This window comes from Rhea pennata, chromosome 10 (assembly GCF_028389875.1).
Source record: "Rhea pennata isolate bPtePen1 chromosome 10, bPtePen1.pri, whole genome shotgun sequence".
NCBI classification, from domain to species: domain Eukaryota; kingdom Metazoa; phylum Chordata; class Aves; order Rheiformes; family Rheidae; genus Rhea; species Rhea pennata.
Window position 1 is genome coordinate 280,139 of NC_084672.1, and position 24,523 is coordinate 304,661.

At 45.1% G+C, this 24,523-nt stretch overlaps 2 protein-coding genes across 6 annotated transcripts in view; one reads left to right on the top strand and one right to left on the bottom strand.

Moving 5' to 3' along the window:
- The window catches only part of MAP1A (microtubule associated protein 1A), a 40,262-nt gene extending 23,497 nt beyond the window's left edge, over positions 1 to 16,765 (top strand). Inside the window, exons 4-6 of the mRNA XM_062583409.1 lie at positions 966 to 9,846; positions 12,148 to 12,380; positions 13,152 to 16,765. Of these exons, the coding sequence (XP_062439393.1) occupies positions 1,116 to 9,846; positions 12,148 to 12,380; positions 13,152 to 13,307 (9,120 nt within the window). The 5' untranslated portion in view covers positions 966 to 1,115 and the 3' untranslated portion in view covers positions 13,308 to 16,765. The remainder of the gene's footprint in view (positions 1 to 965; positions 9,847 to 12,147; positions 12,381 to 13,151) is intronic.
- Positions 16,766 to 21,532: 4,767 nt separating this feature from the next.
- PPIP5K1 (diphosphoinositol pentakisphosphate kinase 1) overlaps positions 21,533 to 24,523 on the bottom strand; it is a 53,159-nt gene continuing 50,168 nt past the window's right edge. For all 5 annotated transcript variants that reach the window (XM_062584215.1, XM_062584216.1, XM_062584214.1 and 2 more), the window contains one exon: positions 21,533 to 23,297. In XM_062584215.1, the coding sequence (XP_062440199.1) occupies positions 22,591 to 23,297 (707 nt within the window). In that variant the 3' untranslated portion in view covers positions 21,533 to 22,590. The remainder of the gene's footprint in view (positions 23,298 to 24,523) is intronic.

Sequence of the window (24,523 nt, forward strand, 5' to 3'; positions counted from 1 at the left end):
AGAATACCTGCATTGGATTTGAATGTATAGTTGCTGCAGGAACGACTGTGTGGTTAGTTTGACCATTGCTAACATTATTGCTGTAGTTGCAGCAGGAAATCTGAAATTCTTTATTTTTCTCTGTATTTGCTAGTATAGGCTGATTGTTTCCATTTGCTTCTGGTGCCTATTTATTTGGACACTAGTCAATTAAGGGTTGCCTAAGAGAACACAGTGCAAAGGGGAGTACCTACCTCATTCCGGATACTTCAAGAATTTTGAGGTGTAATGCTCCTTTGCTCAGGAAATGTTCTGAATAGCTCTAAGGAACCTTGGAAATCATATCAACCCTAGTTTTAAAAAACCCTATTTTTAAAGTATGTAGTGTATCTCCAACCCAATATCTATCAGAGATGGAATCCTGAGTTTTTAAAGTAGAGTCCAGGAAAGAAAATAAATCTGAATAGAAGAGGAAGTTCCATGGCACTAAAACTGCACTAAGTGCCATATGAGTGTTCACTGGGCAATAACTGAGGGTCATCAGTTAGATAAGTGTAGGCAATGATGCTTAGCATTGAAAAGAGTGTCTCAGACTAAGAATTCATAGACCAAGAAGAAACAGCTCCTTTTGTACCCAGGCTAGGGACTGATATCTCATGTTAAATAGGGAGAAGTAAGGAAAGAGGACAAGATGGCTTCTGCTTTGGTTTTCTTTCTTCTTGAGGCCTTGTCACACTGCATTCCCAATAGTCAAGAAGCTTAACAGCCCATCAGCATTAAGCATTTCAAAAGAGAGTAGAACATGGTCCCATGCATCTACTTGCAATGGGCTTTTTGAATATTTCATCTGTCCTCAGTGCTTCTTGTCAGTAAAGTGCTCATGGAGCCTTCAGTATTTGTGTGTTAACTGCCCATTTTTTAAGAAGAGTTGAATTGGTCTCAGAGCAATCTGCTTGAACTTGATTTCTCTATGCCTGTCTCAATAGGTCACCCAGATTCTTAGCAACACTGATTCAGATATCAAGGCCTCCCTTACCGTGTCGTATTTGGGAGAAGGAGACTGGAGCAACCTTGGGCATCCTCAATTTCAGGAAATTATTAATCTGAAACTGAATCCTGATCCAGTTCTGCCAGAAATGGATGGGGTGTCTGAGTTTGCAGAATATGTCTCTGAGACAGTTGATGTGCCATCGCCATTTGATCTCCTAGAACCACCCACCTCAGGTGGCTTTCTGAAGCTTTCTAAACCTTGCTGCTATATATTTCCTGGTGGAAGAGGTGACTCTGCTCTCTTTGCTGTCAATGGGTTTAACATCCTAGTGGATGGTGGCTCTGACAGGAAATCTTGTTTCTGGAAGCTAGTGAGGCACCTGGATAGGATTGATTCTATTCTCCTAACTCACATCGGTGCAGACAACCTTCCTGGTATCAATGGGCTGCTGCAAAGAAAAGTTGCTGAGCAAGAGGAGGAACAATCCCAGGAGTCCACCAACTACAGTGACTGGATGAAAAATCTCATTTCTCCTGAGCTGGGTGTGGTTTTTTTTAATGTTCCTGAAAAACTGAAAATGCCTGAATCATCCATGAAAGTAAAGCGAAGCATTGAAGAAGCTTGTCTGACACTGCAGTATCTCAATAGACTTGGCATTAAATCAGAGCCTCTGTACAGGGTGGTGAGCAATACCATTGAGCCTATCACACTTTTCCACAAAATGGGAGTGGGTAAGCTGGACATGTATATACTGAATCCTGTCAAGGACAGTAAGGAAATGCAGTTTCTAATGCAGAAATGGGCTGGTAATAGTAAAGCAAAAACTGGTATAATTCTTGCAAGTGGGAAAGAAGGTGAAATTTCTGTTCCTTATCTCACATCCATCACAGCTCTAGTAGTATGGCTGCCAGCTAGTCCGACAGAGAAAATTGTAAGAGTTTTGTTTCCTGGAAATGCTCCTCAAAATAAGATACTGGAAGGTCTTGAGAAACTCAGACACCTGGATTTTTTGAGGTACCCAGTGGCTACTCAGAAAGATATTTCCTCTGGAATGCCTCCACCTGTGCTGAAACAGACCAAAATTAAACAAAGAACTGACAGTAAAGAGAGTCTTAAATCCTCTCCTAAGCCATCTATGACAAAGCAAGCTAAGAAAGAAGAAGCAGTTGAGGAGGGGATTAAGGAGGTAAAATCAGAGGTCATAAAGGATGCTAAAACTGAGAAAAAGGTTAAAGAACAGTCTGAGAAAATCCTTGAGAAACCTGTAAAACCTGAAAAGATAAAGACAGAATCAAGTGATTCTCTCAAAGCTGAGAAAAGAAAACTAACAAAAGACAAGACTGGTAAAAAGCATCTCAAAGAGAAAGTATCTAAACTGGAGGAGAAGAAAGACAAAGAAAAGAAAGAGATTAAGAAGGAGAAAAAGGACTTAAAAAAAGATGATGGAAAGAAAGAGGAAAAGAAAGATTTAAAGAAAGAAGACAAAAAGAAAGAAACTAAACCAGAGCCAAAAAAAATGTCTAAACCAGACTTAAAACCATTTACCCCAGAGGTAAGAAAAACATTATACAAGGCAAAAGTTCCAGGCCGAATCAAAACTGAGAAGATCAAAGTCAAACCTGAAAAGGAAGTACTTACTGAGCTGAAGACATCACCAATGCAGAAGATGCCTTTACAGATGGAGCCAGGAGTGACTTTCATGGCTGAACAGAGGTTAGTCCTGTCTTCACCAGAAGACCTTACTAAGGACTTTGAGGAACTGAAGCATGAAGAGAAAGGGGACCTGCAGGTGACTCAAGAAAAGTCTGATATTGAAGTTAGTGATATGGTTATGAGAGCATCTGAAGCAGAAATAAGAGTGTCCCCTGACATGATTGCTCAGAGTCACCTTGAATCTGATCTGATTTTGAAAACAAGCATTTCTGATGAGGGAATAACTACTACTGATATGGAAAAAGAATCACTAGTAGAAGAAAAGGCAGTTCACCAGCTGGAATTGAGAGCAGGTCAAGTTGAAAAAATAGAGGATGAAGGAACAGCAATGGACAAAACTCTTGAGATGAAATATTGCAAGGGAAAAGCTGAACAGGGCAAGGAAGTTCAGCTGTTGCCAGATAGACAACAGGTACCATCACCCACAGACCTCATGGCAAAAGTTGTTCAGTCAACAGTGCTGAGAGAGCAAGAAAAGGAGGAAGAGGTGAAAATCTGTTTGTACACAAGACAAAAGGAAGCAGAAACAAAGACTTGTGAAAAGTATATTGAGGGGGCAGAGGTACAGGAGGAGGGTGAGAAGGAAAAGAAAGAGGATGTGATAGAAAAGGCAGAGCTGGAAGAAAAGGAAGAACAGTACATGAAGACAGAAAAAATTAAAGATTTCTATGAGCTGAATCAGGATGAGAGAGAGGACAAAATATTTATCAATAAAGAAACAGAAAAAGAATTTAGTGAAGTGAGTGAGAAAAACAAATCACTAGCAAAGGACATAACAAAAGAAGAGTTATATCTGAGGAGTCTGCCAGTCCCACCAGGAGCCACAGCAGAACATGTTTCATACATCCAAGATGAAACTATCCCAGGCTACTCAGAAACAGAGCAGACCATTTCTGATGAAGAAATACATGATGAACAGGAAGAGAGGATCCCACACTTGAAGTATGATGTCAATGCATATGACATTTCTGTTCCTGACCACCCAGGCTCTTTTGAAGCAATACATGGAATACAGGCCATGCCTGCTTCTGACCTTGCAGCCAAAGGCTTTACTGGCCAGGAGTCTGAAATCCTAGCATATCCTACAAACATTGTAGCAGCTCCTCTAGCTGAGGAAGAACATATATCCTCTGCTACCTCCATTACAGAATGTGATAAGCTTTCATCTTTTGCAACTTCAGTTGCAGAAGATCAATCCGTTGCATCTATAACAGCACCGCAAACAGAAGAGACTGGCAAAAGCTCTTTAATTCTAGACACAGTAAACAGCATGCCCTCATCACGGACTGAAGCAACCCAAGGTCTGGACTATGTTCCCTCTGCTGGCACAATCTCTCCCACATCTTCCTTGGAGGAAGACAAATGCTTTAAATCTCCACCTCCTGAAGATTTCCATGTACTTGCAGAAGGAGAGAGAAAATCAGAAGCTCAAAAAAAGGATCTTCATGAAGAAGCAGAAGAAGAAGAGGAAGAAGAAGAAGAAGATGGGACTCCAAATATTGAAATGCCTGAGAAACTCAGAGGTCATTACAGTGCCCCATTGTTTACTCACCAAGAACATCCTGACAGTATTTTAACCAATGCCTCCACAGAAGTGATGCAGACTTCTGGTCTGTCAGTATCCGCTGAAGAAACATCATTTTCCCAGGTTGACTCTGTCTCTGTAGAGGCTGAAGAACGATGCCTGAGTCCTGATGATAGTACAGTCAAAATGGCCTCTCCCACCCAGTCTGGCCCCACTAGTGCAGGACATACACCTTTCCACCAGTCTCCAGTGGAGGAAAAGCTAGAAACTGTAGATGCTGAGCTATTTGAAAAACAAACAGATGCTGCTGCCAAGAAACTGGAAGGACCAACTGTTGTGGCAAAAGGAGTCAAGAGTGAGATTGAACCTCTCAGAGAGGATGAGATGTCTGCAGCTAAATATAGACATGAAAAGGAAGTGACTAGCCCTGCACAGCACAAGCTAGACTTGGGCAGTGCTGTTCCAGTATCTCCTGGGGAGGAGGTGCAGGAAGCACCCATAGAAAAGGAGGAGCTGCCCTGGCTCTCCTACCACAAACAGGACACAGTTGTGATAGGGGAGGAGGAGGAGGAGGAGGAGGAGCTCTCTACACTGCCTCATCTCAGCACAGATGTGTTTTCAGAGCCAGAAAAAGAGCTAAGAACTAAAACTATAATGGAAGATTTGATGGGAATTTCAAAACATTCGTCCATTGAACCGATCTCTACTACAGAAATGTCTCTAGGAAACATGGATACTCCACAGTTCACAAACCAAAGCAAATCTGAAAGTGACAAATCTTCACAAATTTCCCCAGATGACACCAAATCACTTTCTTTTATAGAAGAAACTCTTGGAAAAGAAAAGTCTCCAGATATTTCTATTAAGGAAATAGCTACTGAAGAAGGGAAACTGCTCTGTTTTACAGAAGACACCTCAGAAGAAAAATCTTCTCATGTTTCCATTAAAGACATTTCTCCAGAAGATACCAAATCAATTTCTCTTACTGAGGAGAGTCCCAGCAAGGAAATCTCTTCAGACATTTTTGTTAAAGGAATTTCTCCAGAAGACATCAAATCTCTTAGTTTCACAGAAGAGATATCTGCTAAAGAAAAATCTATGTCTGACTTTAATGACAAATTTCCTTCAGAAACTGCCAAGTCTATGCTTTTCATAGAGCAGAGCCCAGCTACATGTGAAAAATCCCTGAAAATTTCTGCAGAAGAACTCATCAAAGTGTCAAAACCTGTTCCTTACCCAGAAAGTAGCTCACTTAAAGACATATCACCCAGAGATACTCCAGCTGAAGAAATGTCTCCAGATGATAGAAGTTTGTTAACAGAAAAGGGCCCATCTAAGGGAAAAACTGAAGGATTGCCCTCTCAGGAAATAACTCAAGATGTGAAGGGCTTTCACTTTACAGAATCTATCCCAATTCAAGATAAAACATCTTCATGTATTTCTACTGAAGATGTAAAATCTCCCATGTTCAAGGAAGCTAAAGACGAAAAATCTCCAGAAATGGAAGATTTTTATGTGAAAGACTTGAGTTATGAGAAGAAAGTGTGGTTCCCAAAGGAGGTGGAAGAGATACCTGTTCAGGGAAGCCGACAGAGGTATGATAAGGAGAGAGAGAGCACATTCTTGGATGAGGTACCAGAATATGAAATGAAATCACTTCCTAAAATGGGTGAGGAGGAGACCTTGTCTCCTGCAGTGTCTGGCAGTCATACCTGGGGAAGAGTAGAAAGTGAAGCCTGGGGCTCTGCATATGGGTATCTTCAGGAAGGAAGAGACACTGGAAGAGACGGGCTGTTCACCAGTGAGGAGGAGGAGGGTCTTCAGCATGCTGAAGACAAACCTGTGCTGCTGCAAGCAGAAGCAGAACATTTCAAAATGGAATCATGTGACTACAAAGAAGACACACTGAAGGGTGCCAAACCTCCAGCAGAAACAAATAAAATGGAAATTGTTCCTGCTGATACCACTTTCCCAGGAAAAACACAAGGAGACAGTCTACCTCTGTCTTCTCAGCATATCTCTGGGGAGAAACATCAGGCCAAAGCATTAGCTGGAGACAAAGAAAGGGAAGAAAGGTTATTAACATCTAAACAAGATTACTCCTACTTAGGTGATGATGAGAAACCTGTCTTAGGAATCTGTGCAAAGTCAGTAGACCAAGCACTGATAGCATCTCCCCTGTCTATACTGGCTAGCACTCTGGAAAAGGAGACTGACACAAAACCAGAACCAGAGGGGCCTTACAAGATAAATCAGTGCAGGACGCCTTTACAGGAGGAAGTCCCAAAGAAGGATACAGAGAAGAAATCAGATGCCATTGGTCCATATCAGGAAATAAACTCTAAACACAAGCCAGATAGACAGCAAGAGGACAACTGTAAATCCACCAAGGCACCTTATGAGTCTGGAGAAAGCAAAGAGCAGACAGCAGCAGCATCTGCTCTGTTGCACTCTGCAAGACCAGCAGAATATGAACATGTAGCTGCTTCCCCAGAAGAAAGTGCTGCAGGGTCATGTCAGAGTGCACACTCCCCTCTAAGACAAGACTCCCCTAAGAAAAGCAGTGCTGCTATGGGTCATGCTGAGACTGTTGGTTCTGCCAGCCAAGCAGCATATCCTCCAGAATACTATTCCAGGAGCCCCTCTGAACCTCAGTCCTATGATGAACAGGTCTACACACCCAGAGGTGATGACAGTTACATGAGACCAGAGCAAGAAGAAAGAGAACCAACTCCATACCCTGATGAAAGAAGTTTCCAGTATGCTGACATCTATGAGAAGATAATTGTGTCTGGGACTGGACTCTCCCCCTTCACATCCAAGGATACAGATAGCCCAGGTCAAACTGACATGTTGCCAACAACAACAGAACTAGTCTCTCAAAAAGATCAATTTTATCATGTCTCTGCTAAGGAAGAAGAGTCCTGTCTTTATACCTCTGCTGAAAAGGAACTGTCATCTCCAGTATCCCCTAAAGATAAATCATGTTCATCCTTTGAGTATGCAGACATCCATGAAAGATACTTACCCTTGCCTGAAATAGATAAACCTAGGACACTCAAAGTTCAGGAAAAACTGAAGATGTCCTCTGCTTTGCCAGAAGAACTGGGCTCTTCCCCACACCGGTCATCTGCAAGCACAGCATTTGCCTCTCCTACAGACATGATTGGCTCATTTCTTCAAGGAAAATCAGCTGCCTATATTGACACTCCTTGTCCAGATGAGAACATCATTTTGTCTAGCCAGGAGCAGAGATCTCTATCTCCGAAAGTCCGAAGTCCAAAGCCCAAAGACATGCACTATGAGAAAACAGGGCAAGGTGAAGAAAGCACAAGTGATTCAGAATTAGAAAAAGGTGCTAAGGAAAAATCTGAAAAGGACTCTAAACTGCCTGACCCTGTCCAATCTGCAAGCACTGTCTATGCACACATCTCAGTAATGGAGAAGTTTCAAGCATCAGAATCACCTCCCCAAAACAAGCATCAAGAGTCCATTTCACCCACTTCTACTGCCTCTTCACCTTCTGATCCAGGGTGGAAAGAAGAATATGGAATTAGGAAAACTGCATCAGCCACAGTCGTGAGGACATATGTTGCTGGTTACAGTGACTTGTCAGACATAGGCACAGATAAGCAGGCTTCAGAAATATACCATTTAAGCCAGGATTCTTTGCAAAAGAGAGAGGATGCTGAAGAATCCACTAAGGAATCACCGGTCTGTTTAACAGATTATCCAAGCACAGAGATGGTCTCTGAGTGCTATGAGAAAGCTATATACTTGAAATCTGCTTCTGAAAAACAGAATGAAGAACACAGAAAAGGTCCAGCTGTAGAGAGAAGCATGATGGATATCTCTTCTGGATTTGAATGCTCTCTGCTAGGAAAGAGTGAAACATCTAGTGTGTTCAGACATGAACAATCCTTGCCAAGCCATTTAGGGGATGCATCTCTTACTTTAAAGGTTCCTTGTGCTTTGCTGTCAGATAGGGGGAAGAAAGATGAGTACTTGGAAGTTTCTGAGAAAACTGGCAGTCTCGACTCATCTTTTACTAAATTGTCACCACTGAGTCCATATGAAGAAGATAAATTGTTCTCTAAAGCTTTGGAAAGAGAGTCTGTGCCCCAACAGCAGCTGAAAGATGACTCTTCCAGCCTGTCAGAGGAACCTTCATCTGAAGCTACCACACCTGTGATGCCAAGCACAGCAGAAAGTTTCTATTCCCACATGCTTTCCACATACACAAGTGCAGGAGCAGAACCAGGTACCAGGAGTCTTTGGGATGTGTCTCCACAGATTTCAGATAGGACTGTGAAAACACATCCAGCTGAAACCAAAGGCTTTGTGTTTGCTGAAGAACATGGCTCTGCAATCACTTGTGGAATGGATGACAGCACCCTGCCATGTAGAAATGAGAGCCAGAGTTCACTGCCCACACTGTTCTCTGCAGAAAAACAACAGCAAGCCTGTGCAACCAGTCCAGAGCAGAAGTCATCATTTACAGAACAGCTGATGACATTGACATCTCTCCCTGACATGTTCACAACATTTCCTCCTCATCAGCATGAGGATGAAACTGCAGCCAATGGTCCAACAGAGGTGAGCACAAGTCTGCCAGCTTTCCAAAGCACACACCATGCAAGAGAGGCAAAAGATGAAAAAGCATATCCTGATTCTGACAGCAGATTTTCTCCATGCACAGGCAAAGAGGACACAGAGAGGCAGAGCCGTCCTTCCTCTCTGATATCGCCTGAACATAGTTTCCAGCCCTTTTTCTCAGACATACAGAGGGGTGGAAGAAAAGAGGACCATGGAGATGCTTCCCATGAGATGGAGCCATATTTAGGAGGCAGTTCTGACTATGGACAGAAATTTTCCTCATGTGAATACAGGCACAGGAAAGGAGAACTCTCTCCTTCATTCATCAACCCTAGTCCTCATGAACTCTCTGAAGACAGTGACCTCTCACAAGAGGAAGGTCATACTTCAGTGCAAGGGAGACCACTCCACACTGGTAGTAGCCCTGTGCAAAGTGTGACAGTGGAGGAAACTCCTCCAACATCAGTGAGCGATTCTGGAACCTCCCAGTCAGACTCTGATGTCCCACCTGAGACAGAAGAATGTCCGTCCATCACAGCAGATGCCAACATGGACTCAGATGAAGATGCCGATTTCCTCCCAGTGGACAAAGCTGTTGGGAATGCTCATCATGCCAGTACAAGGTCTAGCCATGATCCTCAACCTGTTCCAATGGTAGATCCCCATCCCCATCCTCCTCACCCTGATGTCTGCATGGTAGACCCTGAAATATTGGCAAATGAGCAAAGCATGAGCAGAACTGATAAACCCAAAAAAGACATGAAGGAAAAGAACAAAAGTATGAGGAAGCCTTTGAGTAAACCCAAATCATCTTCTCCTGCCCGAAAATTAGATGTCAAAGGGAAACGGTCACCCACACCTGTGAAACAACCATTGGACAAATCTCCAAAATCTGCCACTGCCAAAAAAGAAAGAGATGGAGGAGAAAAGCCAAAATCACGCAGTACACTGGTGCAGCCTCCTCATGCAGAGGATGAGTTGTCCCGGAGTAGTCACAGCAATCCTGGCAAGAGCCTTGTTAATGGCATGAAAACAAACCCTGGTAAGAAATAGTTCCTTAGGTATGCATTTTTTGCTTTAGGTTCAACAAAGAGAAAAAGCACTGAGTTAAATATAGCAGAACAGTGAATAGAACTTCCTAGTCAAACATAAAAAGTTGTAAGTAGTGAGAAGGGAAAGAAGTTGTCGTACATGTTACTGAAAAAAAAATTAAATAAATAAAGAAAACTTTCCAGAAACCCCTGCAGAGCTGAATCCAAGCACTTCTGCAGAGAGTCCTTGGTGACCTAGTTTTGTGCTGGGAATTCAGAAATCTCTAGGCTGTGATTCAGTGACAGCCAGGGGCTATTTCTGTGGAAAGATGATTGATAGGTATTTAGAATTGGGTGCTGTTAACAAATGCCAGGAATTGAGAGGCAAAAATGTAAGTGTGTTTTAAGAAGTGGTGGTACCCTGTCAGCCTGTGAGTGAGGTAAATGCATTGCACAGGACAGAGATAATGCTCTTATCTAGAGCAACAGGTGCTTGCCACAGTCAGATATTTTCTCTCCTCTGAAATGTTATGTGGAGATGGAATAGGAACAGCCTCCATGACTGAGTACTACACTATAGGACAATGGTCTGTCTTTGTTGCAGGTCTTTCTGTAAGTGTCTGACCAGGCAGTCTGACAGCTTTGAAGACTATGGTCTGCTCTTGTTCCTAAATAAAAAGGTGTGAAAGAAGGGGGTCAACCTCAAGTATCTGTACAGCCCACGATCTCTTTCTAATTGGTCACACAGAGACCCATGTTCTACTGGTGTCAGCCTATTGCATGATATTACTGTTAGATGATACATTACCACATCAGCCCCAGATCTGTGCTGAGCCCACAGTGCCAGGTACTTCACAGACACAGAGGAAATAGTAATGCTTTGCTCCAGAACACTGGTGTTGAGTGTAAGGTGAAAGTCAGTAGGCACGTAGAGCCATGGAGTACCAAGGAAGCTGAAACTCTGCTGATAGGTATCTGCTGTAGTCTCAGCAGATAACCATTGCAGGGAGTGTGGCAAAGACAGGGAAGGCATAGGAGGAGAGGGAGCAGGAAGTTTCTCTTGATAATAGCAGCTGAAGAGAAGGTGACTTGAAGACATCCTGTGTGCATTTTGCAAATATAACACGGGTAAAAGCAGCTGATAGCACTGCCACCAAAGGCAAAGGAGAGGCTGAGCAGATGTTGAAAAATCTGCTGCTCAGTGTGGTAGTGAGTGAGATAAAGGCAGTGGATGGAGCAATGCGGTGGTCACACTGTCAGGCCAGGTAAGGCTCTGCAATCTCACATCGGCTGAGCTAGCTGACTTTCATGACTAGCTGTGTGTGTGTGTGTGTGTGTGTGTGTGTGTGTGTGTGTGTGTGAGAGAGAGAGAGAGAGAGAGAGAGAGAGAGAGACACACACACACACACACACACACACACACACACACACACACACACACACACGTTACAGTCAAGGGAGTGCCTGCACCAGGGTATTAGCAGAGTGTCTTGGCAGCATTGTGCAGAAAGGACAGGCAAGATGCAGTGTCTGGATATGTAAGCCTGAAGGGAAGCTTTATCTTTGAGGCAAAGTTGTAGGATGGAGGGTTTGTGCACAGAGTAGTGGTCTATGTTACCCAAATCAACCTTGGCCTGCAGACTAGAAAGCCATAAGAATGGCTGACGCAGACAGAGATTTTTTGTTTGTTTGTTTGTTTTGTAGCAGATGATAGGCAGCACAATGAGTTGTCTGTGCTGGTAGTTAATGGCTTTATGTTGATAGAAGGAACGACCTCGGAACAGCAGTAGTTCACAAGGATGGCAGAATGACAGGATAGCATATCCATAAAACAAACAAACAAAAATTATTGTAAAACCCTAAGATTTCATATAAAGACCATTAGACCACGTTTCTTTAGCAAACATCTATTATTAAGCAACAACAACAACAACAACAAAAAATAGGAGTCATTAGCTAAATATTGATTGGGATAGCAACTCTGCAAAATTTAATAATAGGGATTTTAATTCTGTTCTTCAGGAAAGAATTCCAAGCCTAAAGCCTTCCAGTCCCACTCCAAAGAACAGCACTCCCTTTCCCTTCCAACTGCTGTGACAGCACTGCCCCCCCCCCCAAAAAAAAAAAAAAAAAATCCACTCAGATTACCTCTGTGTAGTAGAGCCTGGATAAATCTTTTAACTTAGTCTCTGCAATAGCAAGAAAAACTTTTCTGAATTCTAAGTGCCTCCCTACTAAATTGTTTGTCCTTTCCAGAAAAGTTTTTGATAGCCTCTAATTTTTTTTCCCTCTCTCTTCCCCTCCTCCCCAAGCTTCCAATAGTTCTAAGAGTGGTTTGTCTGTGCCCATGGGTCCACCCGTCTATGTGGACTTGGCCTACATCCCCAACCACTGCAGTGGAAAGAACACAGATCTGGAGTTCTTCAAGCGGGTTCGAGCATCATATTATGTCGTGAGTGGGAATGATGCAGCCAATGGTGAGCCAAGCCGCACAGTACTGGATGCACTCCTGGAAGGGAAGTCTCAGTGGGGTGAGAACCTACAGGTAGGCCATGGGAGTTCCAAGGAGTGCTCCTTGTGTCACAAGTGCTGGGGAGAATGTGCATGTCAGAAACATACCCAAAAGTAGTATACTAAGAGGACTCAAATGAGGCTGGGAATGGCCTGCTCTGCAGTGCTGGAAGAGTAGCTGTTTGGTGTTTTCTGCTCTGAGGGGAGCTCTCTTTATACCCATAAGGAGGGAGGAGGACAACACCCTTAGACTGATGGGAATGGAAATGGATGTGTTCTCCTTTCCACATCCTTCTGGGGTTGGGGTGGGCAGACGGAAGCAGTTAGAAATCACGTACTCAGAAATCACTTACTCATCTGCTGTAGAAATAGCCTCAAGCAAAACAATTCCATGTACAGCCTGATTTATCATGATTTATTCTGTCCTAGGCTCTGCCTGGCATTGTTGCTAGCCTTGCTTGGTAAAGCACTGTCTGATAGCAGCTTTCTGTATCAGTGTTCTTACATACATTTCTTTCTTAGTCAGAGTTGCAGGTGGGCACTGTTTCTGAAGATACAAGAAAGTTTATGTGTTCCTTCAGTTGCAGCAGCCTCAGATTTCAAGGCTCCTGAGCTGCACTGTGGACCAGCGCTGCATTAGCGAATCTGACATCTAAAAGCCATTAACTAGAACACATCATAGCACCAAGGGGACAATGTTATAAAAAAAAAGATAGGAAATCTTAGCCTCAGGCCCAATGGGCATTGGTTATCATTGCAGTTGTTCTGAAACTATCACTCATGCTGGTTTCTCCCCTCCGTCCAGGTGACATTGATACCAACACATGACACTGAGGTGACACGAGAATGGTACCAGCAAACCCATGAGAAACAGCAGGAGCTGAACATCATGGTACTGGCAAGCAGCAGCACAGTTGTGATGCAGGATGAATCCTTCCCAGCCTGTAAGATTGAGTTCTAAATCTCCCAGCCACACTTTGCACTCATCCATTGACTCTCCAATCATCGATGCAACATCAGAGATGTCATCTAATCACAGTCCAGTTCTTCTGTGGTTTAGTCCTCTACATGGTTCCCATTTGTCAGGCAACCGGGTACCCATCTATCTCAGCACCGGATGTCATAAGAGAGGAGTCGGCGGGGTGGGGTGGGGAGAGCGTGCTGTAATATTCTGGACTGAGTTAAGAGTTTGTGCAAGGGCAGTTGCAGGCCAGAGGCACTTTCTCTCTCCCTGCTTTATTCTGCTGCCTGTACAGTTTCTGTAGAATATCTTGGCTGCCTTGCTGCTGTGAGAGCTCGTTCAACTCTACTCCTGGCTGCCCTGCCATTTGACTTGTAGCACCCTGAAGCTCATGTTTCTGGTGTGGGCTGAACCGCTGCTGCTGCATGAAGACAGAATCGGGGCCAGAGAAGGAAAGTAATTTGCAAAGAAAACAGAGCTAGGAGATGAGGGAAGGCCAAACCCTCCAACTGCTAACAACACTCCTGAATAGTATGACCACAGAGGGTATTCCCTAGTCTTCCCTCTTCCACCCTCAGCATGCAGGTGTTCTGCAAAAAGAAGACCTATGTTCCAAATAAGCAGAGCCACTGCCTACCAGCTCTGCAGGTTTCTGTCCTGAGTATTTGGTTGTGGAATGCTGCAACACCTGCTCACTCTTCTTACTGTGGTCAAGGAGCTGGGCTGAAGGGCATGTTGATTTGAGGAAAGTGGGGTGCAGGGGGAAGGGGGGGCATCAGGCTGTTGCTCTTTGCTTCAAAGAGCACATTCCTAATCTTCTAACCTGAGCTTTGCACACATACAGTGGCTAATGTACTCCTGCACATCATCAGTGTGACAGTAGGAGGCACAGAGGAACTGTTGCCCAGTCACACTCAAATAATAACCAAAACGCACAACTACAGAACCCTCTAAAGCAGAAGGGCTGAAACAACCCTGGCTTCTGTTGGCCCATGATGTACTGACAACACCCTGCACTTGTAAACCAAAGTCTTTCTTGAGGAGTCTGGTGAGGCAGCTGACAAACCTGCACACTGTACTAAGAGATACTATTTTCTGGATAGTGCAGCTGATGTGTGCCAGCCCCTGCAAGAAGTGGTAGTCTCTTCCCTGCCTATATGCCAGAGGTCCAACTTCTTATCTGCATTCAAATTTTTTTTCCCGCTACCACTGAGTGTGAGTAGAATGTGAGGAATGGAACTTGCTTTGTGAAGAAAGGGACCTCCTTCCCCAAAACATTTGGGGAAAATAGTTTAGTAAACGTGTTTGCTCTTAGTTCCTCTACATCTGTGGCAGGGACATGCATACTTTTGTTGCCTACACAGCTGAGCTGCTGGCAAGACATGCTGTGCAAACACGCAGTTAGAGCTGGCAGGCCTTTGCTTGCATACCTATTGTGGGCTTGTGTCCTTGCACTCAGGAGTGTAGCTAGGTGCCATGAGCGCACAATGTTGCTGAATAGTCACCCAGAGCCTCCTCGGCATTCAACTCAATTCCAGCTGTGGGCTTCCAGCCTCTTCAGGAGAGCAGCTCAGCTGCTCCGAGCCTGTAGCACCAGTTGGCCTCTGCCACATCTCAGAGCACTGCAAGAAGGTCTTGTCACAGGAAGGACTTTATCATTTAATAAGACAAAGAGAGTGGCAGTAGGACATGCACTGGGGAAGGAGACATAAGATGAAAAGTAAGGCGTCAAGGCTTAGCATACAACTTGATGTATTTCTGTCTGCTTTGCTACCCACTGTGCTTGGCACTGAGCTCAGATCTGGCTCCAGAATTAGCATCCCACGACTCTGTGTTGTGCTTGCCTGGGACACTTTAGTCTCACTGCTAGTTTTCTGGCAGCTGCCATAAAGGAAATGCTGCCTTAGAAGCCTGCTCCTAGGACTAAAATGGGATTTCTAGGGAAATCGTTTATTTTGCATTTAATTTATATATTTATTTTTTGATGTTAAGCTACATTTTGCATGGATTTAATATTGTAATTTATATATTAACATGGCACCATGTGCTCTTGGTATCCGTTCCTAGGTTTCTCAGTGCAAATACTCAGATGCTGTGATTTGAAGACCAACAACAAACCACAGACAACTGGGTAGAGTATTTGCTAGCAGCAAAAGGGGTCTCTGATTGAAGTCTGCAAGACTGTGTCTAAAACCAAGCACTTACAAGACAAAGCCTGAGAATAGCAATCCCTCCCCTAGGAGCAGCCAGCCCTTTTGACACAGACCTTGTTAGCTGCATGTGAGCTTATTCAGGGATTTATCAAATCCCTGCCTGCCTTGTGCTGTATTTATTTAAACCACTGGATCACCGTGCATCTGCCAGAAGAATAAATGCCTTTGTCTGTAATCCAATGGGGTCAGTGTCTATAAATATTGGGTATGGCAAGCAATTGCAGGCAGTAACAGACCCTCTCCCTTTTTCCCCTGGATGCTGCTCTGGGGGTATTGCCTTCAGTGCTTTGGGGAGATCCTGCAACACCTGCTGATAGGACTAGCTGACAGCCAGCTGCAGGGGCAGGATGCCTCATGCTCAGCACCAGGTAGCCAGAGGAACAACTATTGCATCTTTATTGACTGGAGCCCCTAAATCCCTCAAAGTGGCTAGGAAGAAAAGCTAATGCACTAACTTTAGATAGACCCACATATGAATGTTTCTCAATTTTAAACTTGAAGCAATTCTGACTAAGAAGCAGTAATAGTGAGGCTTTGCAAGGTGCCTGCATTCTCCAGGCAGGAGTACTGTCAAGGGCATGTTCCACTGAACACCTGCCCTCCACTTGCTGTGCTCTTGCACTCTGCAGCTCTGCTGCTTTGACAGCTTTATCCTCCACCAGTTTGCTTCCCTGTCCTCAAGACTCCACACCTTTTTTAGTCTTTTGTAGCAGTCTGTGCTGCCTTCAGCCTCTCTCTTTCTCTTTCTGCCCCTCCACTTCTTCCCTTCCTCCCCCCCTTTCTCTCTCCTTCTCTCTCTCTGTCTTCAAAAACTATGGGGAAAGACTTGTAAAAATGCCAACTTTGCAAAAGGTCTGAGTCTGCTCAGCTTTGTGAGTGGCTGCCGGGGCCAGCAGGACCCATCCAGAGCCAGAGGTAATAACATCATAGAGAAAACATTAAATTCTGCTTTTGCTTGTTTCTGCATGTGGGCAACAATGCGTAATCTTCCTGTATGTAATAGGTAAAAAAAATACTATTTTAAACCTATAATTAAAAAAGTGAACGTCTTAACTGTATTGAAATGGCAACTTGTGCTCCTAGCTTATTTCTAGGCTTAATATTTTAAAACAAAGCCCTGAATCTTTTCTTCAGCATCATGTTTCTATTTCAATTTAGTTCCTCGACTTACGTTCTTCTGCCCCTTTCCATGTGAAACCCTAACTAAAATCTGTCAAGGGAGGAGCCCAACACATTAATAATAAACCCACACTAATTGTGAACAAGAATACTCTCAGCTGTTTTAAACTGTTCTTTTAAGTGAGTCCACACTGTAGGCAGGGGGCACGTAGACCCTGCTACCATACCAGTATCTTTGCCTCCTCCTCTGCTGGCCAGCTGCATCACAGTGAGTGAGGAGTTCAGGTGAGCCCAGGCTTTTCCACTAGTGACACTTTGCTCCACACCTTCACTTGCAGCTGCTAAAACTGCATGTAGCCCCACTGAAGGCACAGCCACATCAGGGGGACAGCCCCACCCAGACACCAGCTTCCCTCCTTGATTCCAGTGCAGCAGTTTGCAGTTCCAGCTTTCTCCTCTTCAGAGGAAGAATCCTGCCTGTTCACACAAGCCACAAGCGCAGGCCCGAATGCAGCCTGCTACTGCAGCATGCAGTTGTGCTCAGCAGCCTGTCCTGTAGACATCCCCGCTGCCTTGCAGTTCCTGAACACTGCAGCACTCTGCCAAGAGCCTCATGCAAGCCAGACAGGCAATACACCAGCATCAGGGATTCAGCTTAGTGCTTGAGGCCACTCAGGCATTGAGGGGCATCACACGCTGTATAACCCTACTGCAACACAGGACCTTCATATCTCTCCACAGCCTGCTTCTGAAGGGAAAGTCAATTTATTTTTTGCTACTTAGTCTAAAACTAGGACAGCAGTCTTCTGCTCTGCGTGTGCTAGATACCAGTCAGGAGAGGCTGATGCCCAATCACTCTGCTGCTGTTTGGGTGCCCCCAGGAGGAAACAGTGGCATAGTTAAGTGCAGGGGACAGAGAAAGTAGGTACTGTTCTAGGACCCTGGGAAGAGCAGCCATAGCTGCCACAACATAATACAGCTGTGTAGCATGTTGCAGAGCTTAGGACAGTCTGCCAAAGCTGTTACTAACAGGGGAGAGATCACATTCCATTTCCATGAATCAGAAGCTATTTCCACAACCACTTTCCATCTCAATAGTACATGGACATACTCCTGCTAACTGAAAGACTGTGACTATACGTGTTTTTTTCTCGAGGGTATACAGAGAAGTGTGGCCTGAATACCTGTTCAGCACCATCTTGCAGAACAGAGATCCCTGTCTGCCTGTTTAGGAGGACCATGTAGGCTGCGGTGAAGGCATGTACTATCGGCTGTTTTGCAGAAGAAAGGCCAAGTCAGAGTTACTACAGCAGAAAATGCAGTAGAGTGCAGGGACATAGTGCAAGTCCTGTAAATATGTCCTGAAGCACCAGCACCCCTCCAGCAAAAAGCAAGGGGACACTGAAGCTGGAGTCTTTCAAGTGTCAGTGAGACTGTGACACCAGCATCAGCGCTGACCCACAGGCAGGTGTCTGTAACTGGGAAGTAGATCATTACAGGCTCTAGAGCAGGCCTTGGCTTGCCAGGGCTACAGTTCAGTGCCAAACTGGACTTTGGTCAAATCAAACAACGAGAGGCAAACAGCAAGCCTGTAAAGCTCCTGGGCTGATTGTTCCTGTGGCCAGCAGTCAGAGCAGGCATTAACTTGATGGCACTGGAGCACAGACTCCTTCTGGACCAGAGCAGTAGGGGGAAAGGGGACACTTGCTCAGAGGATGGAGAATAGCTTTCCTCTGCTTGTGAGCTGTGTTCCTCACTTGCTGGGTAGGACTTGGGGAAGTAAGGATTAGTCATTCACGGGAAAGCGACAGGTCACTGAGTAATCAGAAGAAAGGAAAAACAAAGGCAAGATCCAGTAGGGCAACTATATGGCCCTCACCTCATCAGTTCTTTCAGTTTTTGCAAACTGCTCAGCCAGAGGAGCACCCAAGGCAGTAGCAGCAACACCTGATTTGGTCTCGTTTCAGTCACGGCTGCCTGGGCCTCACCAAGTCAAAGATGCAATGACTGCACATGCAGTACAATCCCACAATCTCTCCAGCTTCAATGATTCTGCTCATACATGCTGACTGACAGTGAGGAACACATGGTCTGACAGAAGAACTGTCACTTTCCACAGCCCACACAAGATAATGCCATGCCTCACCTATTTGATATAGACAGTATTTCCTGCCTGCTCTGCCACAAGCCCTTGATCCATCTTTCCATACTGCTTTACCATTGCACATGGTGACAAGAATTCAGGAAGAGAGTTTTGCTTAGCAGTATCTGCCATGGATGTGACAAGGCTGGTTCCAGCTACCCCAGCTACTACAGGCAAGGTTTGTAGCTACACCCAGCCAGAGATGCAGAATCATGTAGCAGCCACTTGTGCTGATGGGACAAGCACCCGTGCAGCTCAAAAACACTTTAAAAGTGTAGGTTAAGCATCAACAAAGATTTGAGGAGCCAGAGCTGGCTTTGTCAGGATTTAGCCAAAAACACCAGTAATTTCTGGATTCACAAGTGTATTCAGAAATTACGTAATTGTCTTTTCTTTTTTTTTCCCTCCTTTGTTACTCAAAGTACTTGGTTATATCACTTCTAGTTCAAACAATAAGTAGATCATAGAGAGAGTAGAACGAGACCCATTTCCACATCCCTTTGGAAAAGGATGTGCCACCAATCACAACTGCTGCTAAACCTATAAAAGTGTTTTGAAGACACTGCACTAACAGCAGACACACAGTGCCGAGGTTTCACCATACACTGTGCAGATGCTCAATTGGAAGTGTTCAAGTATCATGAAATACCACAGAATTCTTAACAGAGGCAGCTCTTAAGCAGCTCTTTTATAAAGTGTACCATCACTTCTTGGCCAACCTACCAAGTGTAGCAGAAATAGGCTAGAACCCAGTTCTTGCACCACAACAGTGTCCCAGCTTCCTTCTTGGCTGCCTGGGGAACAATATCTAGTTAAGTCTTTTGACTTAATATTTGCCTCCACAGCATAAAAACCACTTACTAGTCACAAGCAACCAAACAGTCTCCCTGTTACTCTAACCTGCAGCAGACAGTCCTTTATAACCTGATATATCACAAACTCTCTGAAGAACAAAACAATTACCACTATGCAAAATACCAATGTAAGTGATTCCTGGATAGAGGACTCCAGTAGCCAAAGAACATATTCAGAAGCTGAAATTAGACACTAATTAGAATTTGTATAAATATTTGCAACTTAGGGACATGGAGTCTTGTATTTGTCATCAAGATGACAAAATCCCTCCCTGTCTCTCTCCTGGACCCAATCTCTCATTGAACTTTAGAGATGCGGCAAAGTCATAGCTACTAGCTCCTTATAAAGCACTGCTCCATTTTCATTTCCAGATGAAAAAAATGAGCTGAAGATGAGGGAACATTATAAACAACAGTGTTTCTTGTAACTGGAATGAATCTACCCAGGAATTCAGCTACTGTAGCACTCATTAGCCCTCTCTTGCCGAACTAGACCTTAGGAGCCTTGCAATAAATGCCTCTTTTGTACTCAGATGACTTGCCAAATCTCACAGCATCAGCTCTTGGGCAGTGTTACTACAGCAGCCACCCCTGTCAAGCTGTAGAATTACAAAGATACTGCAGACAGTAGCCACTTTCCCCAGGAGAAAAGATCCCTAAAGAGTTCTCTTGCACTCAAAGCTCAGTCTGTCTCCACTGCTTGTTGGTATGGCAGAAACACTGAGAAAGGCCTGACCCTTCTCTCTTCAGTGCAGAGGGAGCAGAAAGGCAGGCGATTTGCCAGAAATTTGTACAAAGTAAACACATGCTACAGCAGGTGCTGAGGCTGCACAAGAGCTCGCAGTTGTATTGGGGTAAGCTCCCTTAGTCTGGGTCCCCAGCCCCACAAGACGCCACTTGCATCACCTTTGAAGGAGCAGTGCCCCACTCAGCAACAATAGCTTACAGAAGTTGATAGGTCTATTGCAGCAACAACTTTGCTCAGATCCAGGCAAAGCTCCCAGTTTTGTGCACACCTAGGCGGGCTCACTCTCCCTGCATAGGAAAAAGCAAAGCCTGGTAGGAGAAGCAGCTCTCACTTGCAGCAGGAACCCTGCTGCTAGAGCAGCAGGGCTGACATACACTGACCTTAGGAGCGAGTTGGAAGAGACAGCAGAATCACGTGCTTGGGCAGTGCCCAAGAGGGGCAAGGGAGATCCAGAGAGCTTCCCTGCCTGTAGCTTCCTTGCAGTCAGCTGCTGGAGGCGGGCTCCAAAGTCAAGGAGCCCCCAGTCAGGACAGGCGGAGGTCAGCTCTGTTCTTCCAGGTTCTTAATGCAGAATCACCAATAAGAGATAGAGGGCTTCCTTATAGTATGAGGCAGGCCCTCCTCCCAGGCCCCAGCATACATCCTAACAAGATGTGGAGAAGAGGAGTTAGGTTTCCTCTTGGCACGGTGCTGCATTCAGGAGAGCTGTAAGACCGCTGCAATTCAAGTGCAAGTAAACATCACCATACTTAAATACTGGAACAGGCAGCCAGGGATTATCAGCTGTGGGGAAGAAGACATGGTACACAGGACATGCTTGGAGCTCTTAAAGTGTCTGGGTCAAGTGAAAAGAGCCTAACACACTGCCCCAGCATTTTCATTCTCCAGCAAACCACCCTGGCCTGTGGAAAGCCAGGATCTCTTTCCCCCTTTAACCAATTCTCCTGCAGAGAAGAGAGGTACCTGGCTTTCCTGAGAAAGGCCCCATGCCTGCATACTCACTTTGGCTGTAACTAGTCTTGGCCACAGTGTCTCTTCCAGGATGGCCAACAATGAGCAGCGCTGGTGCCTTGCTGTCCTGGGCATTTGCATGCTCTTGACACACACACACTGCTGGGCAATTCAGCATTAGAGACAGAGACACCAGACCCACAGCATAGGTTTACTGTGAACACATACCACAACACAGTGCAGAGATCTTTGGGCACAGCTTCAAAGAAACATAGATCCTAGCTACAGACAAACACACAGACTTGTCCATAAATACAGAAGGCACAGCCCCAGATTATACTCAGGATGTGGCAGGGACACCTGTGCCAGTATTGCCTTCAGGCTTGTGCTCACAAGTAATTTACATAAATATGCATTAAATATTTTTCAGTTTATATACAATAAAGATTTCTCCTTATTGGTTTCTAATAATCCTGATTTGCTCAAATAGCAGTTTCTCTTAATTTCTGTCACCAAAGAGTTCAGAGCTTTACCCAGCCTGACCTCTGGGGACTAGAAAAACCCGTGTGTGTCTTCCCTGTACAACTCAGACTGGATCCCCAAGCTCCTGCCTGCCTGCCCCAGCCCAGTTGGAAAATATGCAAGTTCACTCCAAAGAGAGGTTTTCTTGCAAGTGGCAGTCTTGAACCTGATCACTACATTACTCTCTTTCTCACATCCTTTTAGATTGCCTTCTGCTTCTCCTATTCTTCCTGCCAAGGACTCCCCAGACCTGTTTTTGGTGAAGAAAAGGAGGAAGCAGCAGAGAGGAAGTTGGTGGTTGTGATGAAATCCAGTTACTTTGGGCCAGGTTCAGAAGACTATGGGACAAGATATTTCCAGGGAGCAATTATCTCCTTTTGCCTCACCACTCCAAAAGCACTGCCCCTACCAGTCCCCTAACATTGTGTTAATAAGCACACAACTGTTAACACCCTGCACTAATGCAGCTCCATATCACTGCTCCATAGAGGTGTTATGCCAGTACTAAGACTGCACATATTGTTGGTTTAACATGGCAGATACGTGTTGTCACTTGTTAGACAGCAGAGCTTGCTTGCATAGGAGTGGAGCAGACTCTTCAGCACCTCAGAGTCCTGTGGCCTCAGGACATGGCTTGTTCTGTGCTGTGGACAGCCAGTTGCATGAAGTGCTGTGCAGGAAGTTGGGCTGGTTCCAGGCTAGAAGTGCTTGCAGTGTACTGTCCAGTGAGCCACTAGTTCTGCTGATCCTCCTGGCACAGTGGCTGCAGCTCCTCCACGCTTGTCTCAGGAGGCAGTGGCTCGTCCTGGCACAGGTGACCAGATAAAAGTTGGCCTGACAGAGCACTGTCCCCCAATGACTCCTTGCCCATACGCTCTGGCTCTGACACCTCTCCCAGCAGCCCTTCCTCACAGAGCATCAAAATCTCCTCAGGCAGCCCTGACTGATCCAGGCCAGCCATTCCCTGTAAACACTCCTCACTTGGCTTCACTCTCTCCTCAGCCACCCTTATGTCAGACCCTGCACCACACTTTGACTGCCCTGTGTCATCTAGATCTAACATTTCCCCAGCTGATTCTTCTTCATCCAGTTCCATAATGCGCTTCTCCTTTGGGAGAGAGTTCTCACTGTCCAGCTCCATCTTGCTCAGCTCCAGGACCCTACCTGACTCCGGGTCCTTATTCCAGATCACAGTCTCTAGGGCACTCGGCTCTCCTCTAGGCTGATCCATGGACAACTCAGACCTCCCTATCTTCAAGTTAAGCGCTCCATCTGATGGCTGTGTCTCCCCTTGCTCAGGTGATAGGCTATTCAGTTGCTCCTCACTTTTTGGGGGGCTGATGGAAAGTTTCTCAGTGAAGCTGAAACGAGTGCAGCTGTCCACAGACGTTGGAGAGGATGGGCCTGCACTGGAGACAGTGCTGGAGGGACCACTGCTATCTGTAAAAAGGAAGAAAAGTCTTAGATATTTAGGTAATATTTTCACACTCCAAAGCCTGAGTAGACCCAAACTGTCCCAATCCCATAGCTCTCCAAGCAAGTAGGGAGGGTCATCCTCCTTACATTCCATGCATTCTGGCAGGAGCTTGCAGCTGCTGTTAGGTGTACTTCTGGCAGTCCACTTGATCAAAACCCAAGCACAGACACCACACTTACATCCTAACACACTGTGCTTTGTTGACATATTGCTAAGAGTGATGCTGATGGCCTTACAGAGCAAAATGCAAAATCTAATATACAACTTTGAGCTGAAAAGCAGTTTCTTTCATTTCCTCATTATTATGGGACACTGTCAGCTTCAGTCTTGCTCCCCTGGTTTCTGACAGACAGTCCCTTCCCCACTGGAAGAGGTGGTATTACCCCTCTGTTGATGCTTGCTCTTGGCTTATGTTGTACGACAAGCTGGACTACAGAACAGATCTAATCCAACAAAGGCAGAGGATTAAACATCTGTTTTCAGCCAGATCAGTTCCCTGACCTTACTTCCTCCATACAACGCATACTAGGCTTGCCACAAGGAATGCACAGCCAGAAGAGCGGGGCTGTTCTTTCAGTGACAACCCAAATTTGTGTTAAGGCATTTGCTGTGCAACTGTCTGCTAACCCTTTACCCTTCAAGTCTCAGTTAGATATTTGCAAACTACAGTCGTCAGCTCTGCAGAAACTGTAGGGAAGTGAGACTCAAAAGCTATACAAAGAAGCACAGAAGTGAAGAATCAAAGGATAGGCTGTCCTGTACAGAGTTCTGGGTGAGGCACCTACATGGTTGGTAGGCAAGGGAAGGCATTTCCATACGCTGAAACTATGTTGCTCATATGTCACAGAGAATCACAGAATTTGATACGAAAACCAAGTGCATTTAGTCCCTGCATGTGCTAGTGCACACAGCAGCAGATGTATGGAGAGACAACACCAATCCAACAGCAGATGTCCCAGCGATGTTCAGTACTATAAAACAATAGTTTTTTTCATCTTTCTTTGGAAGCTCTCTAACAGGGCAGATGACTATTTTCCCCTTCATCTATTTTCCCCCTTTATCTCCACCCTTCCCTGATCAGTTTCTGTTCCTTCAAGGGCAGAGCCTAGAAACCCTAAGCACTACTCCTTGGTTTTCTCCATTCGGCATGCTCTACCTCCCCCTTCACCATCGCATTCATTTCCAACCA